Source organism: Culex quinquefasciatus, chromosome 2 (genome assembly GCF_015732765.1).
Source record: "Culex quinquefasciatus strain JHB chromosome 2, VPISU_Cqui_1.0_pri_paternal, whole genome shotgun sequence".
Classification (NCBI taxonomy): Eukaryota; Metazoa; Arthropoda; class Insecta; order Diptera; family Culicidae; genus Culex; species Culex quinquefasciatus.
In genome coordinates, this window is record NC_051862.1 from 71,242,831 (window position 1) to 71,259,909 (window position 17,079).

The window sequence follows — 17,079 nt, forward strand, 5'->3', positions numbered from 1 at the left end:
GGAGCATGTTTGATGTAAAATTTTAGGTTAAAAAAATGTTTAGAAGAAAATTATGCAAATTTCGTGTTTCGATTTTCCTGAATGACACTTTAGCGAGAATCATTGAGTACTTTTGTTTGTTTTTCGATTTTTCAATTTGTTATTTTTATAAATTTAAATTTTATTTGTTTTATGTTTAAAAATAATTTAATTTCTTATTTTGTCAAATTTATTGCTATGGCTTTTCTTGGATTGGCACCACATCTTAAATAGAGCAGCACAAAGTTTTTTGTCAAAAGAATATGTAAATGGCTTTATCCAAATTAAAAAAAAAAAATTCGCTTTATCGCGGAAAATGTGATATTTCTTTACGAATTAAATCAAATATACCAACAAGTGATTATTCAATAGATGCTTTATTAATGTTCAACTGCATACTGTGAATTTCACTAAATGGGAAATATACACGACGCCACGTCCTTACGTCGTCACTCCAGCGATAACACTCTCACCAACATCACGCGCGTTTTCTCATTCATTTTAGAAAAAAAACACGTGCCTTGAATTGTTCCTGTTTGCTATCTAAAAGTGGTTTCAAACGTTCATCCTAGATTTTTTTTCTGTCTGTCTTTTACGCGAATGAATAGAGTCATATTTTTCAATCCTAAATTTATACCACGAAAAAAAAAATACTCAGCTCTGCACCCTTTCGAAAAAAAAAAACAAATAAAATAACTCTAAAGGGAGGAAAATAAAGATCTAATAAAAGTAAAGGTTAATACATATCACATTACCTCACTATACTCTTCTCTCAGCTTCCAGCAAGCTTTTTCAAAGTGCTTTCGCTTGTTATTTTTTTTGTCGCTACCCCGGAACTATATTTTTGACTAAAACCTTTGCGGTACGCTACCGCATTTGGAACGAAACATAAATGAGCAAACTTTATGTTCGATTTGCGATGCATGCGCGATAATTGAATAAATGTGTGCTGTAGATATTTTATTTCCCAAACAAATACGCCTTGATTTTCATCTAAATACTAAAACAAAAGGGGGACATCTTAATTATAATACAACTTAGGCTAGCGCTAACCGGGCAATATAAAGATATACTTTTGCTATTTATACACAAACAGAAAAAAAAATACAAACAAATCATTTACAAAAGTCTAGAGTCAAACTTGATTATTTTAAAGAAAAATGTTTCATTCGTTTGCCAAACTTTGCACAACAGGAGCCGTAATACGTTCGACTCCACGGACATTCACGATTTTCTAGAGTCCACCCTACTGTTGGTAACTTCCCGCGTACTGGTTGGGATTGTAGAACTGTGGCACTCCCTAAACAAAAGAATATTGAAATTCACTTTTCTAAATTAAAGCAAACATTCACTCACCTCTGCCGCAGTGTCGTTGGACTGTGCGCCTCCGGCTGGCGCCGGACCGGGCACGAAGAATCCTGCCTGGGGCGTGGGCATCGTTGGCACCGGTGGCGCCATAATCGATTCCGCTGGCCGGCTCGGGGCCACCCCGGATGGGTTGAACACATCAACGTACGATTTTTTCAGAGCTTGAGAATGAAAAAATTTCATAAATTTCCAAAATTGTACAACATTGCAAGCCGTTCCAAACTCACTTCGATTCCTCTGCATCTTGAACATGTTGGACTGCAGGTTGGGAACCTTGGTGGGTTCGCCGACCTTGGGAGCCGCTCCCTGTGGGGCTGCCGCCATCCCTGTGGGCAACGAAGCCGCGGGATCCACGTTCATCGTGGGAGCCGGAGCCATTCCCCCGCCGCCACCACCGGGAACGTATCCGGGACTGGGGGTGGAAATCGCCATGACTGGAGCCGGAGCTGGTGGTCCCGGAGCGGGTGCCTGCATCTGTGGTGGCGGTTGGGCTGCCCCCGTTGGCATGAGGTCGGCCATTTTCGGCGGGGGCTTGAAGGCTTCCTCGCCGGCGGCTTCACCTTCGGTGTTTACCCACTTTTTCTTGTCCGGGTCCCACACAATCTGCAATTTAAAAATAAATATATGGTTTCAAAAAAAACTTAAACCAATGTCATTCTAAATTGGTATAGAATAACCGCCTTTTAATTATAGTTTCCGTAATGCAATTAAAACCAAAATTCTCAATAGAAAACAAAACCTATAGCAGCACAAATCAAGCGTCAAGTGCGCAAATTGCAGTGCAGAGTACACGACGAATTTCCGAAGCTGCACCATGCGAAAAGTGTGGAGCAGATAGAGAAGAAAGCTTCAGCGACAAAACGTCGACCACGTTCGTCAAAAATAAAAATCGGGTTCATAGAATACACGATGTATAGTAGGCCTATTTCGATCCTTTTTTATTTGGCTCAAACTTTGGGGGGGGCCTTTCCTATGACCAAAGATACTATTTTGTGTCATTGGTTCACCCCATACAAGTCTCCATACAATTTTGGCAGCTGTACAAAAATAGTACGTAAATATTCGAAAATCTGCAACTTTTGAATGAATTTTCTAAACAATTTGGTGTCTTCGGCAAAGTTGTAGGTACAAGGAAAATCGATTTGGCGATTTTTAACTAATTTTTTTTAAAACAAAAACTCAAAATCCAAAAAATTAGTGATTTTTTGAAAAATCTAAATGTCATAAAAAAACTATGCAAAAAAAATTGTTGGCCTAATTTTTTATGTAAAATTGATTTTGCAATCGAAAAGTACTTTTAGATTTTTTGATGAAGGGCCCCATTTTCAAGGTATAGCCAACGAATGTTTGATTTCAGAGTAATATTTGCAGTATTTCGATTTTTAAAAAAAGTGACCATGAGTGACCATTTCTGGAAATATTTGTTTGGAAAAGTTTTGCTTTGTTTGCTAAATATATAATTGTCTAAGGGACATTGAAGATTGGACCTCTGGTTGCTGAGATACAGAGGTTAAAAGAAAAGAAAAAACAGAAAAAAAGAATTTTTTATGTAAAAAACGTTACTTAATCCACCTTTAGGTGGTTGGTGCCTTCCTCTCATTTATAGAGTGATTACAATCCCTTAAAGTGTCCACATGGTTTATGGATCTCCCCTAACGTGATCGCAGCATCTAAGAGGTCCTAATAAAAATAAGTGACGAGTAAAAAAAATAGACTTCGTACAGACTTTTTGTCAAGATTATACAGACACCGCCTTTCAGGAAAATGGCATCCCTCTACAAGGCTTTTTACGTGTCGACCATTTGAGGTTATGTAAATTCAGACCATTTTTAAAACTGCTTGTAATTTTAGATATGTAAGTCAGATCTTAAAAAATCTTAGTCCACAAGAAAGGTCTTCTCATATGCTTTCTAAAAATATATGTATAACATGTGAGGCTTTCATGGAAAAACCACCCTTTTTACCATAATTTTAATTTAATATGAAACAGTTTCTTTAACATAACTTTTTAAATACATGATAAAACTGCATGAATTTAAATAGCAACTTAGGGGACGTTAAGACGGATCGATTAAAACCATTCCGGCCAAAATCGGTTGAGCCTGTGACGAGATATTCCAGTGACATTGATTTGGTACACATGTCTACATACAGCCAAACACACAGACATTTGCTCAGCTGGTGATTCTGAGTCGATATGTACAAATGAAGGTAGGTCTAGAAGGTCTAACTAAAAAGTTCGTTTTTCGAGTGATTTTATAGCCTTTCCTCAGTAAAGTGAGGAAGGCAAAAATGAACCCATATTGAATGTTTGCCCTTTTGAAATGTTAGTAAAATTAAAAATATTGTTTTCGAAAAGATCGAGAAATTTGGGAAATTGAGTTTTTGTGAAAAAAGTTGTTTTGAAAATCGACAAAAAAGATGCTTTCCTATTTTCTGAATATAGTCCTGAACAATAGCTACAACTTTGTCGAAGATCAGAAAACTCATTTAAAAATAACAGATTTTCGAACATTATGGACAGCTGCCAAAATTGTATAAAGACTTGTATGGCTTCTTTGGTGATAGGGAAGGCCTCCACAAAGTTTGAGTCAAATAAACAAAATACAAATAAAATCCATTTTCGGTTTTGACATAGAATTGCTGATTTGTTAATAAAATTTATTTAAAAAGAGGCTCGATGCTACCACTGCACAGTGGTCCGAAACCGAAATCTAGCGTGACAAAATTGATAGCGGCCACACGTTAAGATTTAGAGCTTTGGTGTCTTCGAGACAAATGATCACGGTCAATAGGGACATCTTTTGGTATGGTGGCCATTAGGGTGGTCCAAATTTTAGGGTGGTTCAGAATTTTTATTTTGGCGGGATGACGAGATAGCACTTTGGTGTCTTCAGAAAAGTTGTAGAGAACACCATTCTGAGCAACTTTGCTGAAAAGCACAAAGCTCTATCTTCAAACGGGAAGTTTCTAGAGCCATTTTTGTAATTTAGGTTAAAGTGTTTATGAAAAAATGAGTTTTTTGAATTTATCAACTCAGGCTTGTGTCGTAGCGAGTTGGTGTCTTCTAGACATTTGTAGAGCTTATCAAAACACACATTTATCTTCCAAGAGAGTAAAAATCGGACCTTTAAAACGAAAGTTATAGCCAAAATACGACGAAAAAGACGCCATTTTGAAATGTGAATAACTCGAAAAGGTGGTGGAGTTTAACCTCGCTCTTAGAAGCATCTGAAAGTACACATTTTAGAGTAAAGTGCTGAAAATATCTCGGGGGTCTTTTTTGTTTAACTTATTTAATCTCAATTTGAAAATGAGCATTCTTTAATCGTTTTTTGCCCATAACTTTTGATAGAATTGACCAAAATTCATTTTTCAAGAATAAAAATGTTCATTTTGACAAGCTCTACAATTGTCTAGAAGGGCTCAAAAATGTACAAAATGATCTAGTGGTTGTAAATGAAGAAACAAGTTTTGGCTGAAATATTTCAGGAATAAATTTAATTATTTTGTTTACTCTCTTGGAAGATAAATGTGTGTTTTGATAAGCTCTACAAATGTCTAGAAGACACCAACTCGCTACGACACAAGCCTGAGTTGATAAATTCAAAAAAACTCATTTTTTCATAAACACTTTAACCTAAATTACAAAAATGGCTCTAGAAACTTCCCGTTTGAAGATAGAGCTTTGTGCTTTTCAGCAAAGTTGCTCAGAATGGTGTTCTCTACAACTTTTCTGAAGACACCAAAGTGCTATCTCGTCATCCCGCCAAAATAAAAATTCTGAACCACCCTAAAATTTGGACCACCCTAATGGCCACCATACCAAAAGATGTCCCTATTGACCGTGATCATTTGTCTCGAAGACACCAAAGCTCTAAATCTTAACGTGTGGCCGCTATCAATTTTGTCACGCTAGATTTCGGTTTCGGACCACTGTGCACTGGAATCAAAGATTGACCCACCGCTAGGTTAATTTCCAAATTTGACCCTCCCATTAAGTGTGTATGGAAAAAATCTTCAATATTGATGGAGAAGAGCACCAGTGAGATTCTTATGTAATATTTTCTGACAAACAACTTTTGTCGAAGACCGCCAAATGATCCGAGTTAAACCTGACGAGTTGAAGCCAAGACAAATAAGGACAAAGGCAACACCGCTAGCACAACATGTCAGCGAGAGCCAGTGATGCCAGGAGACTTTTTATGGAAAAAACTATTTTTTCAGCAGCACTTGGCAGACATACAAGTGCGCTGAAAGGAAAAAAGAAATCGACCGATAATATAAATTGCGTAGGCTCCACTGCATTCTCGTCTGACTAGAATAGACTTATGAAATATTTTTGTGAAATACTTGAACATGAATAAGAATAACTTTTGATTAAGTCAAATTAAACAGAAATGTTGACAAAAAGCTTCTCTACTGGTTGGTGTACTTGGTTTTTGTAAATTTCAAAGAACTCCGGATTATCGAGCACCATTCATAAGCCACAGCTTAGAGTGATGGGAATGGGTATATTTCTCCAAGATTCCAAAAATCGTTGTCATTCCATATCAAGCAAGAAACAGCTCAATGGGAAGTGGAAAGCAAGTGTCTAACAAATATTTGCAAAACAATTTGTTTAAATAATGAGATTTTGAAAATTGGATGAAAATAGGACTGTGGCAGTGCGTGGCCGAATGGTTACGCTGTCCGCTTTGTAAGCGGATGATTCTGGGCTCGATTCTCATCTGCTCCAACGTTCCATCGGATGAGGAAGTAAAATGTCGGTCCCGGCCTTGGTTGTTGTTAGGCCGTTAAGTCATTCCAGGTGTAGGAGTCATCTCCATGCCATAAGTACAAACAACACACCAAACCAAGCCTACTCCGGTGGAATCGCTGGCGGCGGTTGGACTCGCAATCCAAAGGTCGTCAGTTCAAACACTGGGGTGGAAGGTTCCTTGGAGTAGAAAGAGGTTTGGGTGCTCTCCCCATTCAAGCCTTCGGACTCCTAGGTTCGAGCAGAAACTTGCAATAGAGACCACAAAAGACCCGGGGTCGTTAATGTGGATGGTTTTTTTTTTTGAGGATTGAGGCCTTAACCTGCCAAACATACGAGAATTTCCCCTGAACTTTAATATAATATAATGAATTACGTAAAAAATATAAATCCTTACACTGCTATTGACTTTGTCTGAAAATTTTAATTTTCTCTCTTCATTTTAACAATTTCTTAAACTTACCGTTGGGTTCTTATCGTCTGGAAGAATCATCTGATTTTTTGGCTTCATGGACAGCTTGTTCCAGATTCCTCCAAACCAACCAGATCTGATAAAAAAAAGAATAAATAAATAAATTATTCAAAAAAGAGAGCTAGAAACATTCAACCCACCCTTGGTTGTTGGCCGCAGGCTTCGCCGGCTGTCCCTTTTTGGACTGATCCGCCGGAGCTGCCCCCTTTCCCTGTGGGGCCTGCTGCTGCTGCTGCTGGTTCGCTTGCGCTCCATGCTTGGGCGATGCGTTGCTTCCATCCTCATCGTCGAACCCCGGCCGCTGGGAGACCGCATTTGGCATCGAAATGGAAGGCTTTGGCATCTGCGACGAAGGGAGAAATCCGAAAAATGTGCTTGATTAATTTCCACGAAAAGCCTGAGCAATTGTTAGATCTTCGGAAGAAACATAAATTAGAAAAAGGAAGTAAATGTATTGTAATAACATAAATTGAATACAAAAGACAGCAATTGGCTTGTACTAGCGTGTTGTTTTTTTTTTCCTTTCATTCTCACAATCTGTGATTATATATTTTCAGTTCTAAGTTTCGACTAAGGCTCTTTCTTCTTTCATTTATATTATTATAATACATTTCAGCTGCCCTAAGAGAAACATACATGACACAAAAATGTTTTAGCACTAGCATATGGAGGGTAGTTATGTTTTTTTTGTCTGAAAACAACACACACACGCGATTATGAGATTTTCAAATCATTCCTTCTGAAACGGTTAGCAGATTCGAGGGCGCAGGGAAAAACGAGAAAGAAACTTGCGTATATTTGACTAAAATATATTTGATTTACGGCATTGTCAACTTTTGTGATGTTTTTTTTTAAAGCATATATCAAAATTTAACAGAAATCTTTGCAATTCATCTATTTCATTCGCTATTTTTGTAGTACTATTTAATAACGACTAGAATACTATATTGTCTTTGTGCATCTCTAATAAAGATAATGTGGTATTTTGCCTACAATTGCCTATAGATTTTTTGTTTTAAATTGTCTCTCTGTTTGGTAAGATTGATGGTAAATCAATTATGTTACTGATATTTTTTAAGTAAAATTAATTATTTAAAGATAGAATTTAGTTTAAAATTCAAAAAAGGAACTCTCAAAATGATAACTCCATAATCCTAAGACCTAAATTACTCAGTTTTTTTTCGAAACCTAATTTATTAACTGATATAAATTTTGAACAAACGTGAGATTTTGATTAATCTTTAATCTTGCAATCTTGCAGCATATTATTTCCTTAAAACCAGCGATGGAATAATCATCATCAAAAGAAAATCATTGGACGTTCAAGAGAAAAAATCTGGAGGGAGCATGGCTCTCCTCTCTCGCGCACGAAAGATAGGTAAAAGGAATCTAAAAAAATCATCATCTTGATTATTCGGCGGAACATCTTTTTCACTACTACATTTGCAAGTGTAACGTCACGCGTCGAAAAATTACCTGTCACATTTTATAGATGGGCAATGTGTGTGAACAAAGTGAAAAAATATTTTTAAGTGGTCACAAAAAATCATCCGCAAATTGATTTTCTTTGAGAATTTCGGTAGCGATTTTCTTTTGCGTGATTTGCCTCCTCTCTCTTTCGCGGGTGAAGTAAGTTCGCCAGCGAAATTGATTTTTTTTGCGATTATTTACTCATTTATGAGTAAAGTTAGGTGAAGAATTCCGACTAATCTTCAATGTGAGTGTAATATAGGAGTCCTTCATATTTCAGTTAATAAAAGAGTAAAACGTACACAGTAAAAAAAAAATCAAATTTGGCAGGTTTAACAGTTTGATAGTTAAGTATGACCTGTTTCGATGTAATTTTACACCAATTTATGTAAAATAATATGTGAAATTATCCATGAAAAGTTGTAAATTTATACATTTACAGAGGTTAGGTAATATTCCAAATTTTCTTACACAAAAAAAAACTGTCAACCTTCCTCGACGTAATATTATCTTCATTGTTTTTGCTGTGTATGCAAAACGAATTAAGTAATTCAACCTGCATTACGGACTTGTTATAATGTTTAACTACGTTAATATTTATTCAAATTTCACTTAAAAATAACTTCATTTATGCAAGTTGTTAACATACTTTGATTTTTTTCTATTTGATTGTGGATAGTGCAAAATATAATATTTTTTTACCAACCATGAACAGCAACCAAGGAAGTTGGTTGGAACCAGGGGGTAGCGAAGAAGCCGCCATCTTGGAAGTTCAGATAACAAACACTCAGAATCAGTATTATTCATAATACTTTGGTAACACGAAATGTGTTATCTTGGTTAAACTCAAAAGTCCCATGCAAATGTGTAAACCCAAACTGAAAAATGTGTAATGCCGATTCACAGTGTACGGGCGCACTGTTTGATCGACCAAAAGAAAAAAAGCAAAAAAAAAGTAAACAGAAAATTACTTTTTTCGATATGAATTTTGAGCCAATATTGGGATGGAATCTCCAAGGATATGATAGAATTTGGCATCAGCAACACAATTCACTTGTTTTTTCAGGTATTTATCGTTTTAATTGCGGGAAATTTGAAAATCAAAAACCCAAACAATGATTTGTTATGGGCTACCATTTGACAGCTAGTGCTTTTGTTGTGGGCTCTCATTTGACAACCGTGCTAATGTCGACTGTTGTCAGTTTGCTTTGGTCGGAATAGGGTTGCCATCCCCCCGGTTGGAACTATCAAACTTACGAACCAAGGTTAGATAATATTAGCGTCTAACGTTAACGATATTGGTTATCGTTATCGTCCCGGCGATCTATCGTTATCGTTGTTTTGATAATTCTGTAAGTCATGTACAATATTCAATGCTTTCACCAAGAATATATTTTTTTGAAAATGTCGTATGTTTCAAAGTATAAAACTCAAAATTGTTAACAAAATACCGTATTTTTCGAAAGTACTCAAAATGTCATTATTTGCTTTATTAGTTTTTTTAAATACTTTTTTTTTACAAAAAGCGTTTTTTTTTCAAAAATAGTTATTTTAAAAAAGTGTATAATGGGTATCAAACGAAGCGATTTTTTTTATGTCCATAAAAATTGCGTCGTTTGATACCCATATTGCAAATTATGAAAATTTATAAATTTTCGAAAAAAAGGAATTTTGTGATAATTTGGATATTTTCAAAAACTCTAATAATGCGTAAAGGCAAACAAAGTTTCGCTTCGTTTGATACCCATATTACAAATTATTACAATATTTGAGTACGTTCGAAGAAATACGGTATTTTGTGAACAGTTTTGAGTATTTAATATTTATATTTTAAAACTTACTACATTTTTAAATTATTATGATTATAGAAAGATTTAAAAAATGAGTTATCGTCCATTATCGTCGGTAACATTATCGCCAAAAGAATTATCGAAATATCTATATCGTTATCGCCCCGACGATAATTTTATCGTTAACAACCTTGTTACGGACCCAATCTTGCAACAATCTGATTCTGATATTGTCAATTTCAAAAAAAAAAAAAATATCGATAGTTCCCGTAGTTTTGAAGATACACAAATCGACGGTAACATTTCAAAAGGCTTCATGTACATTTTGAAACTTTCTGTGTTATTGCATATTCTAAAAGTAATCCTAATAAGCTACCTCCCCACCAAAAATGAGCAAAAGTTACTTCAGTAAAGTCTGTTTAATCATGATTTTAAATAAAGTAACATAAACAAAAAAAAGTTTAAAAAAAAAAATCTCTGCCATCAGCAGTCCCTGTTTATATAGCCCTGTCAACCTGTCAAACAAAAGACTACATAAACCTCGTGACGAAAAAAAAGCATCATGAACAAAGCGCCATGTACATTCGGCGAAGAAAAACGAATCATAACAAAGCGCTCCCTCCAATGCCAGCAGGGTGATATAGACGTTGGTGATTTCAAAAGGAGTTATGTTTGTTTTTCTTAAATAAAACGACGGAAATAATGTTTTATTGAATTTGGATGATAAAGTATCAATGAAAGCAACGTTTTTCATCGTTTGTTATTATTAGAACCTCGATTAGAACATCTTATTTTGCTTTTATATTAAAATGGGAATTGAAAATGGATGCTCAACAATTAAATGCGTTTTTCTCAAAAAGGATGGTGTGTACATGATGCTTTTTGAAATGTTGGCGTCGAAATGTCTGTAAATAAAATCCTGGTGCAAAAACTGCGGTTGATAATAATTAAATATTAATATTTAAAATTTTAAGTAATACTTCTTTAAAAAAAACTATAAGTTAAAAAATATCCAGAACATCGATAATCTTAAAATAGAGCCCTTTATCAGAATTACTCAAAGTAACTTCAAGGTTTGAATTAAATTTTACGAAAAAAAAAATCAATTTATCTACATTTTCATTGCAAGATATTTTACGATTTTTTTTAAATAATGTCATAAAATAGGAAGGACAAGGTTTTATTAAAAATTAAAAAAATAGAACGAAAAATCGAATTGCGAAAACGGAGAGAGTCATAAGTGTTCGATTTAGGGTCAGCTAATTTTCACCTTCTTTCTTTTTTATTTTAGAATAATTGATGATAAGTTAACACATTTCTATTTTAGTTGATTGTAACATATGATTGTTTTACATATTCAAATATTCAATTAAAAAAATCGGTGGAAAAATAGTCCCATAAAAGGATCGTTAGGTTTTCTACTTTTTAATACATACTTCAGTATATTTTTATATAGATTGTATATTATAATGTTACGGGTTGAACAAAAGTTCAAAGATTTCCATTTTAGTTCTGATTGTGCTACAAAACAAGTTGATTGTTTCTAAATGCGAACATTTCAATAAAAAATATGGAATAAAACAATCTCAAATATCTTTAAGCACAAGCCTCTATTTATCTATTATTAATTTAATAAATTTTATGAGAATTTCCCGTCAAATCCCCTTTAGATGGGCTCATCGATGGCAAAAGTTTTGACCACTTTTCCAACACCGGCAGCACCAACTGTCCCGCCAGCCGTGGCAGAGTTTCTCTTCCTCAGAATCTGCTCGCCGCTGGCAGGCCTCTCCAACCCACCTCCTCCCCGTGGCACCCCCGTTCCTGCCCCGTCCAGCTCGGTGTCCGTGCTGCTCAGACTGAAGCTGAGATTCTTGAACCGACTGCACAGCGGCTGATCGATCGGAAAGGTCCCATTGTAGACAATGTCCTTCCCTTCGGGGACCTTGCTGGCGGCCTTGCTGAGACACGAGTACAGGAATGCCTTCGAGGGGGGCAGATTGGCGAGAACCTGCTGCTGGTGCTGGGCTTCCGCGGCGGACAGTTGGGCCGCCTCGGACGGTTTGACTTTTTTGCGTTTCTTTCTCGTTTTTCGCACACTCCTCAGTATCGGAATCTGGCTGAGCAGCCGGGCTTGGGTGGTCGTGGAGGCGGCGGCGCTAGCTGTGGCAGCGGAACCGGAACCGGTGTGGCCACCACCGGCAGAACCGCCGAGCTTGTGCTTGAGCAGCGGTGCCGCGAGTGCGATATTGTTAAGGTGGAATTGCACTTGCTTAAAGCAGTTCTTCTGGTCGGAAGCGGACCGTTTGATGCTAGCTGCTTCTGCGGCGGCGATGGCGCCATCGGCCATGCTGGCGGGACACTCGTTAGCGGGACGGTAAGTTTCCGATAGTGGAGAGCTGCTATCGCTGCTACTTACGTAGTTGATGGCATCGCCGCCACCGTCGGGGCCACCAACGGCAGCGTTCGACGAGGACAGTGACGGCGGTTGGAGTGCGATGGCCGGAACCGGCGACGGGGTGCCCCGGGGAATGTCGGAGGACCGAGCGGGCGAGCTGAAGGCAGCGGCCTGCCGGGCGGCGTGGACGGCGGCGATGGTGGACGCGGCGGACAAACCGGCGATGGCGGTTTTCGAAAGTGGCTGCATTCCATGTTTTTTTTGTGTGAGTTTGTTTTTTTTTTGTTTGGATTGGGAAAAGTAGGGGGAAAGATTTCATGTGAAGGGTTTATTCCTTTGGAGCAATTTGAACACTACACGCTTTAGTGTGGTCTCGGCTAAAACCGGAAGTTGAAAATCGATATTTTTGCTAGAGTTTGGATTTTACCTTGCCAGATCTCAGAGCCTAGGGGAAGAATTGACCGATTTTTTTTTATTTCGATTTTTATCAAAACATATTGAACTGAGAAAATTTCCTACAAATTTCCTTTTTAAGCTTAGCTGACTGTTGGTTGCCTAAAGTTAAAAAAAAAAAAAATCTCAAGGCCATCAGATAAGCCCTGATTTTTAAACTAACAGTAGGTAACTCGAAAGTTATCGGTTTGATTTTTTATGTTAAATCTAAGTACGGTGCTCGGAAGGAACGCGGTCAAGAACAGATGGGCATGCTTTTCGTGACCCCCCCTAAGACAAGTTGACAGTTCGGTTTGAGCACGAGTGGAGGTGAGTGCACTCAATTTTTGAAATTGCTAAAATAAATAATATAAACACTTGAAAATTTAAATTTCCAAAAAAATTAGAAATATAAAAATCAGAGGCGACGCGTGGCCAAAATGTTTACCTGTTCAAACAATCTTTTCAGTAATTTTCAAGTTTTTTTAGCTCAATTATATTTAAAAAATATCTTTTATACATGATAAAGAGAAATTAGATGATGTTAGCAATATTGTTGTGAGAATTATTGATCACATGATTTTTATTGAAATAGTAACTTTTTCAAATTACAGCAATGATCATCCTTTAAGAAGTGTAAAATTGAAATGTTTTTTACATTGTAGTTTTCTATAATTAGCTTGTTTTGTAAATGAATAAAAAACTAAATCAAAACTCAAAAATGAGGCGTAATCCAACCACAAGTTTTTCCCTGGAGTTTTCTTTAGAATGACTTCTCTTATGTTCCATTGGATTAGATTAGAGCAAAAATTGTTAATTATTTTCAAATCTCACTAAGCAAACCTTCCGGATGTTGACCATTCTAATCCTGAAATCACGTGCTCTAGTTTCCTGACCAAAACAATTAGGCCATAAAAAATTTATTTTACGTTTCTCTTCAAAATTTCCCTAAAAAACTAGAAGAGAAAAAATTAATATCGATGATAATAAAAATTTTCATTTAACAAAAACTCGTGCAATCGATTGGACGTTTAACCTTATTTTTTGCATTGATTTTCAAAATCTGCTTTTTAAGCATATAACAAATTTTGAATTGATAGCCACAAATAAAAAATAATTGCCATAATTAAGTATAAAATGTCTGAGATTTTTTGTTTTTTTACTGCGTCTCATATCTCAATATAAATCCATAAAATAAAATAAAAAACATCACTTTATAAGCTTTGTTTTTATTTTTGTTTTTTTACAAATAACTTTTGAAGTAAATTATCGTATGCTTGGTAGGTTAAAGATTTCGTTCTATTTTCTTACAAATTATTTTGCAAATCTGTCGATATGAACATGCTTGCTCACTTTTGACAGAGCTATTTATTACTTTATTTCAGTTAAAAACGCTTTTTTGAAGCAACATTTTTAAAAAGTTTTACTAAAATATTTGAGCAAGCACGCCAAATCGTCTTGGAATCATGGAACAGCCAAGCGCATTCGTGTCCATAGAGCTCTCAATGAAAATCTAACGCGCACTGAAAATCCTCCCAAGCAGCCACCAACCTGTTCGGATTTCTCCATGCACGAGTTCCCATACAACGCATCAAAATACACAGAAAGCCGCCCCTATATGTACACGCTGGACGGTATGAATGTGGTAGTTCAGGTGTGCATGAAAGCTTTTGCACAGTCGACATAAAAGCGCGCGAGCCGAGACGCGAGCAGGAGAGAGCAAAGTTCAAAGAGAGAGAAAAACTCCAGATTTTGCTCTCTCCTGCTCGCGTCTCGGCTCGCGCGCTTTTATGTCGACTGTGCAAAGTTCATGCACACCCTGAACTACCACATTCATACCGTCCAGCGTGTACATATTGGGGCGGCTTTCTGTATTTTTGGATGCGTTGTATGGGAACTCGTGCATGGAGAAATCCGAACAGGTTGGTGGCTGCTTGGGAGGATTTTCAGTGCGCGTTAGATTTTCATTGAGAGCTCTATGGATTCGAATGCGCTTGACTGTTTCATGATTCTAAGAAGAGTTGGCATGTTCGTTCAATTATTTTGATGAACATATTTTAATTCTTTCTTCATAAAGAAATCAAAATGATCCACCTGTCCTATGAACAGGTTGAACAGGTGGACGCGACGCCTCTGATAAAAATCAAACATGGAATACTTAAATTATAAAATTCTTAAAAACTTTAAATTTAATTTTCTTCCTATTTTTTCAAAATTTTGATTACTTTTAATCTTAAAATTTTAACTTTTAAATTCATGAATTTTAGAAGTTTATACTTTTTGAACATTAACATTTAAAATTTACCTAATTTAAATTTTTAATTTTTGTTCTTTTTAGTTTTTGTTTCCCACAATGGTCCGAAAAATCAGGAGGCAAAAATAATATAAAAAAACTTCAAAATTTCAATGGGGATTTAAGTGCAAACAGCTGAAATGTGTGTGGTGGTCCAATCCAATAAAGTGCAAACAGCTGAAATCAATTTAAAATGCATTCTCCTGCGTTTTTAATCATTTTTAGCATGTTTGAATTCATCTTTGGAATTTAAAAAATTGTCGATGTTTATTATCGCAAAAAGTTTTTTTTTTTCGCTAAAATTTTTGTTTTCGTCAAATCTTACATTTTTTGAAAACTAATGATTGCAAAACAACTGTACTACCCTAGTAACATTTTTAAACTAACTGGTTTTATCATGGTTCTGAAAACCCTCATACGGCCTAAATAGGCTTTTATGGCCTACTTAAAACCTAAAATGCTACTAGGGTAGTGTAAAATGCATTTTAAAACACTTTTTTCATACAAATGTTGAAATTATGGCTTGTTATTTCAATATTTATTTTTTTTTTCATTTTTTTAAATTAGTAACTATGTTTGCCCAATCTTGAAATTTTTTTTTTTTGAAAAGCTAAGCAAATTCACTATATTTTGCTTTTTTGAACTTTGTTGACCCTTAGTTGCTGAGACATTGCTATACAAAGATTTAAAAACAGGAAAATTGATGTTTTCTAAAGCAGCCATTACACTACCGCAAACAAACAAACAAATTCACACTTTTTCGTGTTTGACAGTGCCAAACTCGCAAACAAGGCAAAATGTATGCAGGCTGACGTTTGTACAATTACATGCAGGCAAACTGGCAAACTGTCAAAAAGTGCGAGTTTATTTGTTTATTTTCCGTAGTGTAATACGCACCCAAACAACCCACTATTTTCTAATGTCGATATCTCAGCAACTAATGGTCCGATTTTTAATGTTAAAATATGAAACATTCGTGAAATTTTCCGATCTCTTCGAAAATAATACTTTCAATATTACGCCCTTCTGAAATGTTAGTTTTGATTTAGCCTACTACTAGGCTAAACAAATGATATTTTTTAAATTATGCCTTGCATCATTTTTTAAAACATTTTCTGAACAGTTTTTAAGTTTATTTTTCTTTATAAAATATTTTTAAATTGCATAAAATTGAAAAAAAAATCAAAGTTTTGACCAAAAAAAGCATATGACCTGAAAACGACGCATTTGTCGAAAAAAAAATTGTAAGGTTATTTACGATTGCAAATCTGATTCTGTATCTTAAAAAAATAATTTTAGAATACAATATGTTCGATATTTAAAAAAATCATAACTATTGTAAGTTTTGTAATATATGAGAAAAAGTAAGTAAAAAATATATGACAATTTGAATAACAAGCAAAAAAAGTGTTTCTAAATGCAATTTACACTAGTTCAGTTGTTTTGCAATCATCAGTTTTTAGCAAAAAAATGTAAGATTTGACGAAAACACTGTACTGTACATCGAAAATTTACAAAAAAAAATCAAGAGATTTTTGAATGAACCCAAACATGCTAAAAATAATTCTAAGCGCAGGGAAATGAATTTCCAATTGATTTCAGCTAATTGACTTAAATTTTAATTGACGTTTGTAAGTTTAAAAAAAATATAAGAACATTTTTGCCCCCCGATTTTACAGACCGACTTTGATCAGCCCGCACAATGAACTTATAACAAAAAATACAAAATTATATATCTCGAAAATTTGTTTGTTGTTTTAGAAAGAGGATGTTTTCGAGTGTATCAATTTTCTTCTTTACCCAAATCCAAAAATAAAAAAAAAATCAACGTTTACCGAAGTCTCAGAAAATTTTGTCATTTCAAATTAACTTTGTGAAATTCGACTGAATGCCTAATTATTTGAATCAAGATCATTTTCTTTAACACATCATAGTACAAAGTGATCTGACAATTTTCAACTCTAGGCTTTTCAAGAATATCATTTATTTTCACTTCCTCCAAGCTACGGACCACACCACTACTACACACAAAAGCGTCACTACGGGTTTGGACGAAAGAAACTCTTCAAAATACGTAAAACT

The 17,079-nt window shown here is 35.4% G+C and overlaps 1 protein-coding gene across 4 annotated transcripts in view; it reads right to left on the minus strand.

Annotated features, from left to right (window-relative positions):
• Positions 1-376: 376 nt before the first annotated feature.
• Positions 377-17,079, minus strand: part of LOC6051638 (protein transport protein Sec16A) — a 44,547-nt gene continuing 27,844 nt past the window's right edge. For 3 of the 4 annotated variants that reach the window (XM_038258273.1, XM_038258272.1, XM_038258269.1), the window contains 6 exons: positions 12,294-12,515; positions 6,758-6,960; positions 6,609-6,693; positions 1,614-1,989; positions 1,375-1,547; positions 377-1,318 (listed from right to left, as the gene is read on the minus strand). In XM_038258273.1, coding sequence (XP_038114201.1) covers positions 1,265-1,318; positions 1,375-1,547; positions 1,614-1,989; positions 6,609-6,693; positions 6,758-6,960; positions 12,294-12,515 — 1,113 coding nt within the window. In that variant the 3' untranslated portion in view covers positions 377-1,264. The remainder of the gene's footprint in view (positions 1,319-1,374; positions 1,548-1,613; positions 1,990-6,608; positions 6,694-6,757; positions 6,961-12,293; positions 12,516-17,079) is intronic. The other variant, XM_038258271.1, reaches the window with a different exon arrangement.